This window comes from Neodothiora populina (genome assembly GCF_041146345.1).
Source record: "Neodothiora populina strain CPC 39397 chromosome Unknown canker_contig_8, whole genome shotgun sequence".
In the NCBI taxonomy this organism is placed as follows: domain Eukaryota; kingdom Fungi; phylum Ascomycota; class Dothideomycetes; order Dothideales; family Dothioraceae; genus Neodothiora; species Neodothiora populina.
The window spans coordinates 525,137-538,095 of NW_027191411.1; the positions used below are offsets into that span (position 1 = coordinate 525,137).

Genomic DNA, 12,959 nt, shown 5'->3' on the forward strand with positions numbered 1-12,959 from the left:
AGTGTCGAAATATCACGATCGTGATTATCAAGCACAAGTGCCTAGATCGGATCTAGGACGACGCAAAAAGATGAATCGAGACTTCAGGATCATCACGGGATCCGATGGATCTACGCGAGACTTGTTTCCGGTCCGTCAAGATTGATGTTGATAGATCAATCCTTCATGACTGTAACCAGAATTCATGTAAGACTCTATCAAAGCGACGAAGTTAACGTAGTCCACAAGTGAGGTTCTCAAAGCCTTCAAACACAGATCAGCCTCAACAAACAAGCCTCGACTGTCCACTTAAAGGTATTTTAAGATGTGGCTATCCTGTTTGTTCGACTAATTTCACGGATATCCTTGTAATAAGCCTCACTACAGTAGTATAGTGAGTGAGTTAGTTGCAAAATTTTGTGTAAGTAGGAATAAGTCTAGAGTCCATTGCAGTGCTGCACGGCATTTCACTTCCAGGGCTTAAGGAGTCCGGCTTGACGTCAAGCGATAGTGTGCTCTACTCAAGCAAATGAATATGTGGTCCTCTGTACACATGCGAGATAACATGGACTATTGCTTGTGCTACTCAACTATAGACCAGTCGATCGTGGGTAACGAACTTGATGCTCGCTCTCCACATGCTCCACAACGGCATCATGTCGATGTTGTAGATTTTGGAATACTCGGTGCTTACGTCATCTATACATTTAGGACGGCTGGCCCGGATCGCCGAGCAGACGAGACGTAGTGGTTCAGGAGTGGATAAGATGAGGTTCTAGCACTGCGCCTCTCCGGGGGGAGCATTGACACAGCCCTGAGACTCTTGAGTCCTTGATTTATGTTCAACAACTCTCGTAATTCCATACACTTGTCTCTTCTACTACGAGATATCTTGAGCAGACTGATCTATAAGCCCAATGTTGTATAGTTTCCTACTTGGTACCCTGCTAGGTAGCAGCGTATTTGCGCAGCAGTCTTCCACAACTCCATCCCCGACAGGAGACACAGACTCAGCCACTACTTCATCAAGTTCCAAGAGCTCTCCAGTACATCCCTCAAAATTGTCCGATCTATGTTACACTATATTAAGTGGGACATTAGAGACGTCTTTCACAGGTACCTATGCCACCGACACATCTGTCATCACAGTATTCCCATCAAGTCGCTACGACCGATCGTCATCATCCGCATCGTCTAGTAATGGTACCAGGACATCCACCACGACAGTATCACCAGGTACAACCAGCGAATTAGTTCTGCTCGTGGGTGGGGCAGGCAAGCAGACGTTGAGCGTGATCAATGGGACCAGCACGGTATACCCCAACGACACCGCTGTTGCTACGTCGCCGACTTCAATCGCCTCGGCGCCTACTAACACCCAAGCATGCAATAACTATCCTGAGTTCTGTGATCGCAAATACAGCAATATCACCGAGGTGTGCGCGCATAACGCTATGTTCGTAAAACCGGGCAACGCGGCAAGCAACCAAGCCTTGGACATTACCACGCAACTTGACGATGGGGTCAGAATGATCCAAGGAGAGACGCACTACGAGAACGACACTATGTGGAGCTGTCACACCTCTTGCGATCTCCTTAATATGGGCACCCTTGAGGAAGAATTGGTGATCATTCGTGAATGGGTCGAGAAACACCCTTACGATGTTGTGACAGTTTTGATTGCCAATAACGACTTCGTCACAGTTGGGAACTTTACAGCCCCGTTTCAGAAGTCTGGTCTAGCTCTCTACCTTTACGAGCCTCCTACTATCCCCCTGCATAAAAACGACTGGCCAACTCTGTCACAAATGCTATTGAGTGGAAAGCGCGTTGTGGTCTTCATGGATTACAATGCGAATCAGACTGCTGTTCCATATATCCTTGATCAGTACTCACACATATGGGAAACCCAATTCTCTCCTGAAGATGAATCATTCCCTTGCACAATTCAACGCCCTCCGACTCTTACAAACGCCACAATTGCTAAGGAAAACTACATGTACCTAGCAAATCACAATCTCAACCAAGCCATCACTCTATTAGGAAATACTCTTCTTGTGCCTAATACTGTGGAGCTCAACAACACCAATGCCGCCGGTAACCAACACGGTATGCTCGGAGCCACAGTGGGTAATTGCACTGGTGGGTTTGAAGTCTAGTGACGGATGTACGACAATACTGACATGGCCAGAAATGTGGAATGCTCCGCCAAATTGGCTTGTAGTCGACTACTACAACGTTGGCAATGGTTCGGTCTTCGAAGTCGCAGCGCGCTGTAATAATGTCACATATAATCGGAAATGCTGTGGTATAGCGGCCACATCGATAGCGCCAGGTTTACCGAAGCAGAATCTGATAGCGACATTACTCGTAGCTGTGGCTACCTTCGTCGTGGCAACGATATAAGATCGAATGTCAGATTACTCCTGTCAATAACCGCCACCTCATCTAGGACTTGCTCAAGCACAATCGCAGTAGACGGGACTAGATTATTTCTGTTGATCAAGCCTTCGTCTTGGAGTTAACGGAGAAGGCCTCCAAGGAGCATCTGACCAGAGAAGCTATTAAGCCGAAGAGAAGCTCTATTACCAACTAAGGCGTTCCAAAGCATGGATATGCATTACGGAGTACAGTATGGTATATATGTGATATAGTAACCCGCAGGCCAGCGTGCTGACCTGAGAACTATTTATAGATTCCAAATTTGACGCTCGGGATCGTTCTTGCCGGATCTTGCATACATCATGTTGGCCTGGAAAAGACAAGACGTGAACTTGCACTCTCGGCAAGTCTTGTCGCAGGGCACTCGATATTGAATCTATTGTCTGGACTCAGATGTGTCCAACAATGCTTATCTGTGCGTCCACAATGGTGTACTCCGTACAAACCTTGTGTCTCATGGCTTATCGAGGATAGATCGTATGGGATCCCTACATTCGCTTCGATACTATTAGCTACAGCAAGCAAACAATAACGTAGTATGGAGCTGGGATACTAGCTACTCAGAAACCCCTGTTGTCGTACCTCAGACGACAGTTAGACCAGGATTCAACGGTCTTTGTTTCTGAAGGAATCGCGACGAACGTCTTTTCGTTTTATTGCTACTTCGTCCATATACTAGGAAAGAACATGACAAATGTCCACAAAACCATCCTTACTATGTATATAAGAGAGTCGCAACAGTCCAGAGTATATAGGTATATTCTTCGGCCGCACATCTGAATATGACACATGGTCACAACAGTCTTATCTTGACCGGCCAGGGGCGTACAGGAGTACTGGTGGACTGTATCCATCTCACAGCAGTGATTGCGGGACTAATGGCATCTCTAGAAGATACAAAGTTAAGGTGCTGTATGGTGCAGCATGTCAAGGTGGCTACTGTAGAGTCGTGAGAGCGTAAGGTATTTGCTACTGTAATTGCCTTAGGGTTGGACCGAAATAAGCCGTCTCGGCTATGGTCAACCGTTATGTCATCCCGCCTATAATTGAAATCTTGACAGTCCATACATGCTTGGCAAGCAACGATTCGCTACAAGTAAGCCACTGCCGCTACTTCCCGTCGATGTTCCTGTTCCTTTTGTTTATTGTCCACCAGCTTAATAGCTAGGAGAATGGCAAGAGGAGATGTCGCGGCCGAGCATGAGCAGGGGCAGCGCGCTGTCGAAGAGGCAGTCACTGAAGACGACTCATACATATATCACGATGATCCTACTTTTGAAACATCTGATACTTCGATGTTGATGTCAACATACACTGAAGATAGACTCGATCATCTCGGGACAAAACTCGAGCCCAGTGGATGGCGAGAGAGATTAAGACGCATTCCTGGAGCCACTGCTGTGGGGAAGTGGGTCAAGGGCCCTGAACCCCCCAGAATATACAAGATTGAACCCCTGTTTCCGCCCATGCAGCATCTACCACTCGACATACTCGACAGGTATGCGCCTCAGAAGATACATCGCTTTTGGTTGCTCGTTATGTTTTACTTTATCTGGGTCTCGACCTTCGTGGATATCCTCTTTAGATCAGCACTTACAAGTGATATCCCGGGCTATGGGTCCCCAACGCGTTTGGATTGCGAGGCAACTTACTGGCGTAAGAAAAACGATTGTGGAATCAATGGCGACCAATGTCGGCCATTTGCAAACTCATCGTTGGCCTTCCGATGCCCGGCCAGCTGTGCAGCGGCACAGCTTTGGGACATACGGTCAGTAGGTGACCAGGAGGTCAATTACCGCCCTCTGGTAGTGGGTGGACCGAAAGACCAGTCAGATCCCATCACTAGCTCGGTTTATCGTGGCGATTCCTTTATCTGCGGATCAGCTATACATGCTGGGTTCATCACCGACAAGTACGGTGGCTGCGGTGTGTTGCACCTTATTGGTGAACAAGCCACTTATCCTAGCACCAAAGCCCATGGTATCTCGAGCATTGGGTTCGACGGCTATTTCCCGCAATCATTCACTTTCGAAGCTGGCTCTGCCGTCCAATGTCGAGACCCTCGGATGACGCTATTGATAGTAAACATCGTCTTCACTACTATCCTCTGCATCTTCGTCACTTCCCCGTTGATTTTCTACTGCTCCATGTTTGCCGGCCTTTTCCTCCACGTGGGCCTCGTCTCCGACCCGCCAAGTCTGACAGACTACTACTCCTTGATATCTGCTGGGTCTGGGAACTTGCTGCCTGCCGCCTTCTGTGCCGTCGTAATATATCAAACTTCGGTACAACGCAGCCTGACCGGGCTGACAGCACAAATCGAAAAGGCTGTGTTCTGGTTGGTCCCAGCTTGGATTGGTGCCTTAAACAACTATACATTCGACCGATGGATTCCGATACAACGCCTGACGCCTCACGATCTAAATAGACAACCCGGTGCTATTCCTGCCCTCATCTTTATTGTCTGCGTCATTCTGTTCATCGCCTTAGGCCAAGCATGGGCATTCCGTGTCGAGGGACGAATGCCTAAGTACCTCGGCATCTATGGCACCCTCACTTTGTCACTACTCACGTTGGTTGCTGTGCCGGGAATGAATGTACGTCTCCATCATTACATCATAGCGCTGCTGCTACTCCCCGGTACCTCATTCCAGAACCGAACGAGTCTGTTCTACCAGGGCTTGCTGGTCGGTCTTTTCATCAATGGCACCGCACGGTGGGGATTTGCAAGTCTGCTAGAGACGCCATCTTTCATTGTCGGCGGCGGTCCGCTTGGCAGTTTACTTCCTGCTGTAACCGCGCCCATGATTGCAAATACCAACATTTCCTTTGCGCTGAGTCTACCGTCAGGACCTGACGCGAAAGGTAGGGTATACGATGGCATCAGTGTATTGATCAATGATGTAGAGCGGTTCCGGAAGTTTTCTGATCGTGATATTGACTATGGCGAAGGAACGAGCGTGGGGTGGGATGATGGGCGTTTGAACTGGACTTGGACCAGAAGCCATGAAGATGCCCCCAACTATTTCAGATTTGCGTACACAAGTGGAACTCAGACATGGGACTACACGAAGGCCGGCACATGGCTCGCAAATGGAACTTGGGTGCAGATGGAAGAGGACCTGCGTAAGAGGGAATGGGACCTGGAGAAGTTGGACTAGGAAAAATGATCTCAAAGCCGAACATTCACTGCATCTAGACTTTGAACTTTGTTGTGATTACACTACTACTGTATATAAGCACAACACCGTACACTTGTTCGCGTAGGCAACGTGAGCCGATCTCGCCCGTAGATCTACAACAAACGACGTCTCATGGCCCGTCATGCACAAGACTGATCCAGGTATTCTGTACAGTTCAGAGTACAATCGGCGACTTGTTGGATATATTTCACGAACCCGGCCAGGTATTCCAACCCACGCATGCCTTTCTATGCGACTGGTTGGCCACCGAGTACGAGATGATCGAGTGATCGCTTATTACGTGGCTGCAATGTCCACGAGCTCCTCCGAGTAGTACGAAGAGGAAATCTAACTGTTCAACGTGAAGCAATAACTCATGGGTCAAAGCCTCATAACCTAAGATCACATTCCATCCGTGTGAGTTGTGCGAGTGCAGATCAGGTTGACCATGTCTCTGTTCACTCCTCAATTGACTGAGAGCGTTGCCTTGCATTCAGCGAGAATGGGAAAGTTCGCGATGACGATAAAAACCTTGGGCAAGGAGCATAGCATATAGCAAACTACAGCGGTCTGTCGTTCTTCGTCACACGAACGAAGTTGTAAAAAGTTTGTATCATTCTTCAAACCTTCCTATCTCACATGGAACATTTTCATCGCCTGATATTGCTGATGCAGTACCGAGACACCTTCGATGACCAAGGATCAAAAGAAGGTGTCAAAAACGTACAGCAGCAGGGATTCCCACGTGGTCACCCACCGTAGTACTAATCTGCCGGTCAACTGCTTATGTCTGGCAGAGCGGACGGGATGCCCAGTTCTCAGCTGCCTGTGGCCGTACGTGAAACATTCGTGCTTCAAATATCAATATAGAGCCTTCTTGTCGTTACTGTTGTTTAATGATCAATTCAGGTATCGAGGCGCCATATCCACGGTATAAACAGACTAGTGCGCAGGACCCAAAGGCTTACTGCCTACTTGATAGATTCGGGCTGACTGGACTGGCCATTCCTGTACGAGGTATGCTGATCGTGGCCGAAAGATGTGGTATTGAGTCCTCGTCACCAGTGCTTTGATCTTGATCGACAGCCATTTACGATATGAGAGTGGCCTGCCAAGCTGCGTCCTCTGGATTTCAGTGACGATGACACTATCTGATCCATCCACTGCAACGAACTCAGTGCGCGGTTATGACTTACATACCCTCGCTATGAGAACATCGTTCTTTGATTTCAGGGTTCTATGCGGACCCAAGTACTTATGTTCGCTACTGCCATCATTGAATGCAAACCATAACAATCCATGATAGGTCACCCTGTCCGACCTGCCAGCCTACACGTCCCAGACAGAAAGATCAAAACAGAAGAATTATGTCCGTCGAATGCGGGATACAGATCCCCTCAGTGAGAGTACGTGAACCGAATGTCATACAGACCACGAGGACCCCCACACCTTCCGTTTCTACCTCTCCTATATTCCTTCCAGTCCGTGGTGGGTCTTCGAATGCCCGTTGAGCAGTGACTTGCAATATGACTCACTAGAGCCACCGACAGCCTTGCGGTTGATCTACGCTCGAACGAGTGGATGCGCGAGTATACAACTTCACTTTGGTTGAAGTCCATGTCACATGAGGTAAGGTGGCTTGTGGTAGGCGAGTTTGGTGGCTGTCATGGCATGTGAAAAAACAGAGTCGTAATTCATTATAGCCATCAGAGATGTGTAGCGTCGGCTGTGCTGCTGCAGCATGAGATAAGCAGGGTATAAGAGGTATAAAGAAAATGCCCGAGTCGCACGTTTGCAGATATCCCACTATTCTCTGTATCGCTGCTTGAATGAAGGACTGATCCCACGGGACCGCCCAATGCCCGCTCTGTTCACTCGCGATGAGGGGAGAAAGGAAATTGCTGTTGGACGGGAAAGAAATCACGAGAGGTCGGCAAATCTAACCCTGGCTCGCTTCTCGTCAGGGCCGTGGGCAGGTGGGGTGGCGTTTCCTTCATCGCTTTTATTGTTAGCACCGAGCAAGTCCACCATACCCACTTGTCCGGAACCACCACCGCCGGCTAAGGAAGAGCGTCCACCACTGCCTCTCTTCTTCCTTCGATCGAAGCGCCGCTTTCTGTCTTCTTTAGCTTCGCGAGCCTTCCATTCGCTGACTTGACGCTTTCGGCCCTCTCTTCTCTTCCACTCGACGGCAGCCGAAGGGCGGAAACCGATACCGTTGATGCCTTCTCCGTCGTCGTCTTTGTTCTGTAAAGGGTCCCACAAGTGACCTGTAATCTCTGATTCCTGCCATGTCATTGAAGCATCATCTGATGCCGAGCTTCTCTGTGGGGAAGAAGCAGAAGATACTGTAGACTCGAAGGTTGACAGGACTGGGACAATATTGGTGGGAGACGAGGGAGCAGCTGCAGTGGATGGCGGAGGAGATTTGCGTTTCTTGGATGGCGAAAATGGAGAAATGCTCTGCTGTCTCGAAGGTAAAGTCGGGAGTGAGAACATCTTGGCGGTCGCATTTGCAATCAAGGGTCCTGTGACGGGTTCTTCTCCGGGGGAAGTCAGAGGGGTAGGTGGTGGAGGAGCGGTGATGGGTACAGTCGACGGTTTGGAGAATCTGCGTCCTTGTGGTGGTGCAGGTAGGCCCTCCATTTCCATATCACACCCCGAGCTGACGCTGCGTCTGTTGCCGTGACTTTCGGATGCTTGGCCGATCCTTCCATGGTGTGCGTATCTAGGAGTGGGTGCGCTCCGGCCTCGACGGCGGGAAGGTGAGAGAGTCAAGGTCACGTTCTCTTCATTGGAGCCATCGTTGGAGGCATGGCAGCCATCTAGGTTCAACGGACTTGGACTCGGACTCGGGCTCATCGGCGGCGACGAGGGAAGTCGAGTGGAGAAAGATTTGTATGCCCCGGGAGTCTCGCCAATCTCAAAGACACCCTGCATTTCATTGACTGGTGAGAGATCCTTGGGAGGAGTCGCCATTGCTATTGCGCTGTCCACGACAAGATCACCGTCGTCATCGTTGGGAGAGGAAGATGTATAGATTGCGGTAGAGATGCCATTACGATTGGGCAACTGCCTTCTCTTGGAAGCATGAGAACAGGAAGGAGCGTCTTGGATCTGCAGTTGACCAAAATTCTCGGCGACTCTGGAACGCGGACTTTGCGGCTCGCCCTGTGGTGCTGCATCCATGACGATTGTGTCGAGCACCGGCAACACGCTGGTGGTCCGCTTACGCTTGGGCGACATGTTAAGTGAGTTCAAGAACAATCCGTAGTGGATATCCAGACCTTCACTCGACCATCGTATATCGAGACGTCGATGCGAGGTCGATAAGGGCTTGAAGCCAGTGCAAAACCGTTGGATGATGGCATTCGGTGTGTATCAAGCACCTTCCCACAGATAAGGTACTGTACAACAACGAGCCTCACCAGCGGGGCTCGTTGTTGTACAAGGTCGAACCTTAATTCGTCAGCTTGGACCCTGCCCCGTCGATCACATGGACGGCAGCAGGATAAGTAGAGACACTGAACAGGCAGTGAATGCGGTACAGTCGCTGGCGGCGATGTTGAGTCGAAGCTGGCCCACCTGCACTGAAGCAAGGTCCGCAGGCAAGCGACACACTCTTGGTGAGTGTCATAAGTGTCGACTGAGAAAGGGAATCCATGTACAGTCTCAACAAGACCTTTTCTTGCTCGAGATATTTGTTGTATTTGTGATGGTCAGTGGGCGATCTCGGACGCAGAGTAAGGTATTCTTTTCTTCCCCCACATGTGAATCCCAAATAGAACATCCGCCTCGAGATTAGCGTCTGGGCTGCGGGTGCTTTGTGGCGCGGCATATTCGGATTACTCTGGATTGCTCCGTCAGCGTCATTGTCTACGTTCGTACCTTTGCCAGAAGACAGAGGCTAGGCAGCAGCTGATTGGACGATGGCGTCAAAGCGTCGTCGAAAGGGACTGCGCCGTGAGACAAGTTCGAATTGAGATTTCGAGATTGTCTGTCTGTCTGTCTGTGAGAATAACGAGTCAAAGAGTGAATAATGGATGAGGTCAAGTCGACCTCAAGGCTAGGTACAAGTACATTGCATCACTTAACACTGTACAAGCACAAGCACAAGCAGAAGCGGTGGTGCGGTGCCACGGCAGCGCGGCGGTTGAAGCAAGTTTCAGCGGCTGACACAATCATTTACTCTTCTACTACTGTACTGTGTCTGGTACCCTAATCATATACAACGGAATCCATCTTAGTTGTAACTCTCCATCTTGATCTTGCCCTCTCTCTGCCCTTTTCCTGTGAATATCGTCCGACAAATCCTCCTAAACCACGCCTTTCTGTTGTTTCTTTTCCTTTCTTACGATACCCCCTCCTCTATCTCCCATTCTCCCACTTTTAATACTTTTCTTCTCTTTACATCCTCGTTCCCATCGGCTTCGTGCGCCACTCACCTTCCCGACACAGCGATCGTCCCCCTGCCTCGTCCAGCCCGACTTGACGACAACCATCACCGTCTCCAACATCATCACCGCAACACAAATACATCATAACAACTAGCACCATGTATTTTGGTAATTACGAGAGGGTATGCGCATTTTCAACCGTCGCAATCACCATACAGGAACACCACTAATCCTTACTTGCACAGCTGCCAGCGACCGACACCGACGACGTCAGCCCTCGTTCGCCGTCGCGCCCCTTCCCTCCCACTTCGGCAGACCAGGCTCAGCCCCAATCCCAGTCCTCCATCCCTGATTCGCCACCTCCATCATTCCGCTCTCGCGTATCCTCACGGCGAACATCATCAGAACAGCAGCGTCTCCACAACGAAGAGCACGACCGCGACCTCGACGATGCCTTTGCCGCCCCTTCCGACGATGAATCAGACAATGACGACCAAGATGCCGCAAGCAGCCGCCGTCTAGTTCGAAGCGACGACCGGGCTGAGTCGACCACCTCTGGACATGGAGAGGGCACCGTCAACGGAAGGAGTATCGACAGGAGAGTCACCGAGATCAACATGTTTATGCCTGGCGCGAGTCAAGGAGGAGCACCTAGAGTCTACGGCGGCGGTCAATCGACAAATGATGGAGTTTTCGCCAACATCTCGGCAAAGCCGACGCCAGGAGAGGAGCTGGAGGAGAAGCCACCGGTATGTTTTGAACGCAGCCTTTTCTTGTGATCGCCGCCTACTTACTAATCACCCACAGACGTACGAACAAGCTGCCGCAGACGCAACCCCTCCTTATTGGGAAACCACCATCCTCGCACCGGGCGCATTCAACAGCGACGATGTTTTCGTCGACGGTCTTGTCGTCGGGTCGCTCTTTTCTTTTGTCTGGAACGCTCTCATCAGCATGTCTTTCCAGCTCATCGGCTTCCTTCTTACCTACCTACTCCACACTACTCATGCCGCCAAGCACGGCTCGCGTGCCGGTCTCGGAATCACGTTGATTCAATACGGTTTCACCTTCCGAGCAGCAGGCTCTGACCCTGTAGACACGACTCCTGGCGTGCCTGGTAACACCGATCCTTCTGGAAGCATGCCTTCGGACCCCAACGACCACGACTTCGATCCTGGCATGCTGAATGGCGGTGGCGCTGGTGTTGTCGACACAGGAATCTCGACCAGTGACTGGATATCTTACGCTCTGATGATTGCTGGCTGGTTCATTCTCATCCGCGCTGTCAGTGATTTTATCCGAGCGCGGAGACAAGAGGAGATGGTGAGAGCCAGTCCAGACCGGGGTCTCGGCGTGGCAGTCATCGCCGAGAACGAGCGACCAGAGACGGCGGTTTAGGGGTTTTTGTTCTTCATGTCGTTACAGCTGCACTGCCGAGAAAGCGAGCAAGTCAAGCGAGTGGACACTGTTTACTACTTTCTACACTATTGGAATGAAATTGTCTTACCGGAACATTTATGGAACACGCAACCTTCGAACGCGCTTTGGAGTTTTTCTTTCTTTTCTTTTTGCCCGTCCCGAGTATAGTCGGGGGGAAGTCCTTATACCACTCATCACACCCCCTCCATTGTTTATGCCGGGTCCTTTCTGTCGATCTTGTCCTCGAGCGATTCTTTCTTTTTCCTTTTCTTTTCCAGACTGGCGTAGTAGAGACGCACGAGGGTTGCATAGGTTAGCTCTGTAGTCGCGCCATGCGTAAGCTCACTCGAGTGTTCTTAATCAACACTACATCGCATAACTTGTCATAACCGTGTTGTAATCTATAACTAGCCCCTTCTCTTGCCCTCAATTTCTCTCATATAGACAGTACGGCATCATACCGACATTATTATGTGCAAGGGATGAAAGTCATGATGGACGCATACCTCGAACCAGTCGAGTAATGTGATGTGAAGGCTCAGGCAAGCTACAGTACGTTGAAAGGTAGGACACTCGGTCAAAGCTATGTAGACCGTGAACACGTGTAGTGATAGCCGTGTAGTGATAGCCGTGTAGTGATAGACGTGTAGTGATAGACGTGTAGTGATAGACGTGCGTGATAGTAAGGTGAAGTATACTCGGTGACTACAAAGATACACTATGGTGATACACCGCTTCATTATTTTATGTTCCACCATATATAACCTCTGCGTACTTTCACAAAACGACAGACCCGCCTACTCCAGCCTGACCGGACAGAAGGCATGCTTCGCCCCTCTCTCGATACAATCCATCATCATGGTGTGAGCCAGAAGCAAAGCCAGCGAACAAACAACCGAGAAAGCGAGATAAAAGCCCGCCACTATCTAGGTGGGCAACCATATCTTATCGAATGCGGCTAGCAACGCTTCGAAGCGGGGGAGCACGAGTGGGGTGGGTAGATAAGGCTCACGGCACTTACTTCATGTGCTCGGGGACTGGATTTGTGATATCACTGCTGGGGATTAATGGAGCTAGCAGGTAGATACTGTATGTGCTGCTTGAGGAACGGTGGTAGTATCTGGTTTAGGAGGGGAGATAAGGGCCGTATGACATGACATGATATGTTGGTGATGATGTTGTGTCTACTTGACTTTGTTTCTTGTTTCCATTGCCAGATTTTGAGATCACGGTCTGTTTGGTCTATGGTTTAATCAAGTAGTCTTCTTTTCGAAGAACAAGAAGGATACATGCTCTTTCATCTATAGAGTTTTTTGTTTCCTTGTAGAGATAAGCCCCGTCGCTAAACCCTCGAACCATATCAGTCATCCTCGCATGATAGCAATGGATACAAGCACAACAACAACAACAACGACCCGGAGCCATGTCCTCCCAACCTACACAAGGACTCTCTTCTCAGAGTCCCTCTCGCGAGTCTACAAATCCGAAGTGTCGCTCTACAGCGACCTCGTCGACGTCGTGCAACAAGTCAACAAATCCA

General features: G+C 49.9%; 3 protein-coding genes across 4 annotated transcripts; 2 read left to right on the forward strand and 1 right to left on the reverse strand.

The window, feature by feature from the left end:
* Positions 1-896: 896 nt before the first annotated feature.
* On the forward strand, positions 897-2,385 carry AAFC00_006656 (uncharacterized protein; the record flags this gene model as incomplete). Of its 2 annotated transcripts, none has more annotated exons than XM_069348357.1 (2): positions 897-2,121; positions 2,171-2,385. In XM_069348357.1, 2 exons carry the CDS (start codon positions 897-899, stop codon positions 2,383-2,385), a joined length of 1,440 nt encoding a protein of 479 aa, XP_069199516.1. The 2 variants fall into 2 exon arrangements, with proteins under 2 accessions (XP_069199516.1, XP_069199517.1); XM_069347840.1 differs by having other exon boundaries at positions 1,581-2,121.
* Positions 2,386-7,523: 5,138 nt separating this feature from the next.
* Positions 7,524-8,849, reverse strand: AAFC00_006657 (uncharacterized protein; the record flags this gene model as incomplete). The annotated part of the gene is made up of 1 exon (XM_069346645.1): positions 7,524-8,849. The coding sequence occupies one exon, from the start codon at positions 8,847-8,849 to the stop codon at positions 7,524-7,526; it is 1,326 nt and encodes a 441-aa protein (XP_069199518.1).
* A 1,309-nt stretch (positions 8,850-10,158) lies between these two features.
* AAFC00_006658 (uncharacterized protein) lies at positions 10,159-11,398 on the forward strand (the record flags this gene model as incomplete). The annotated part of the gene is made up of 3 exons (XM_069346646.1): positions 10,159-10,182; positions 10,246-10,749; positions 10,808-11,398. The coding sequence occupies 3 exons, from the start codon at positions 10,159-10,161 to the stop codon at positions 11,396-11,398; spliced, it is 1,119 nt and encodes a 372-aa protein (XP_069199519.1).
* Positions 11,399-12,959: the final 1,561 nt, after the last annotated feature.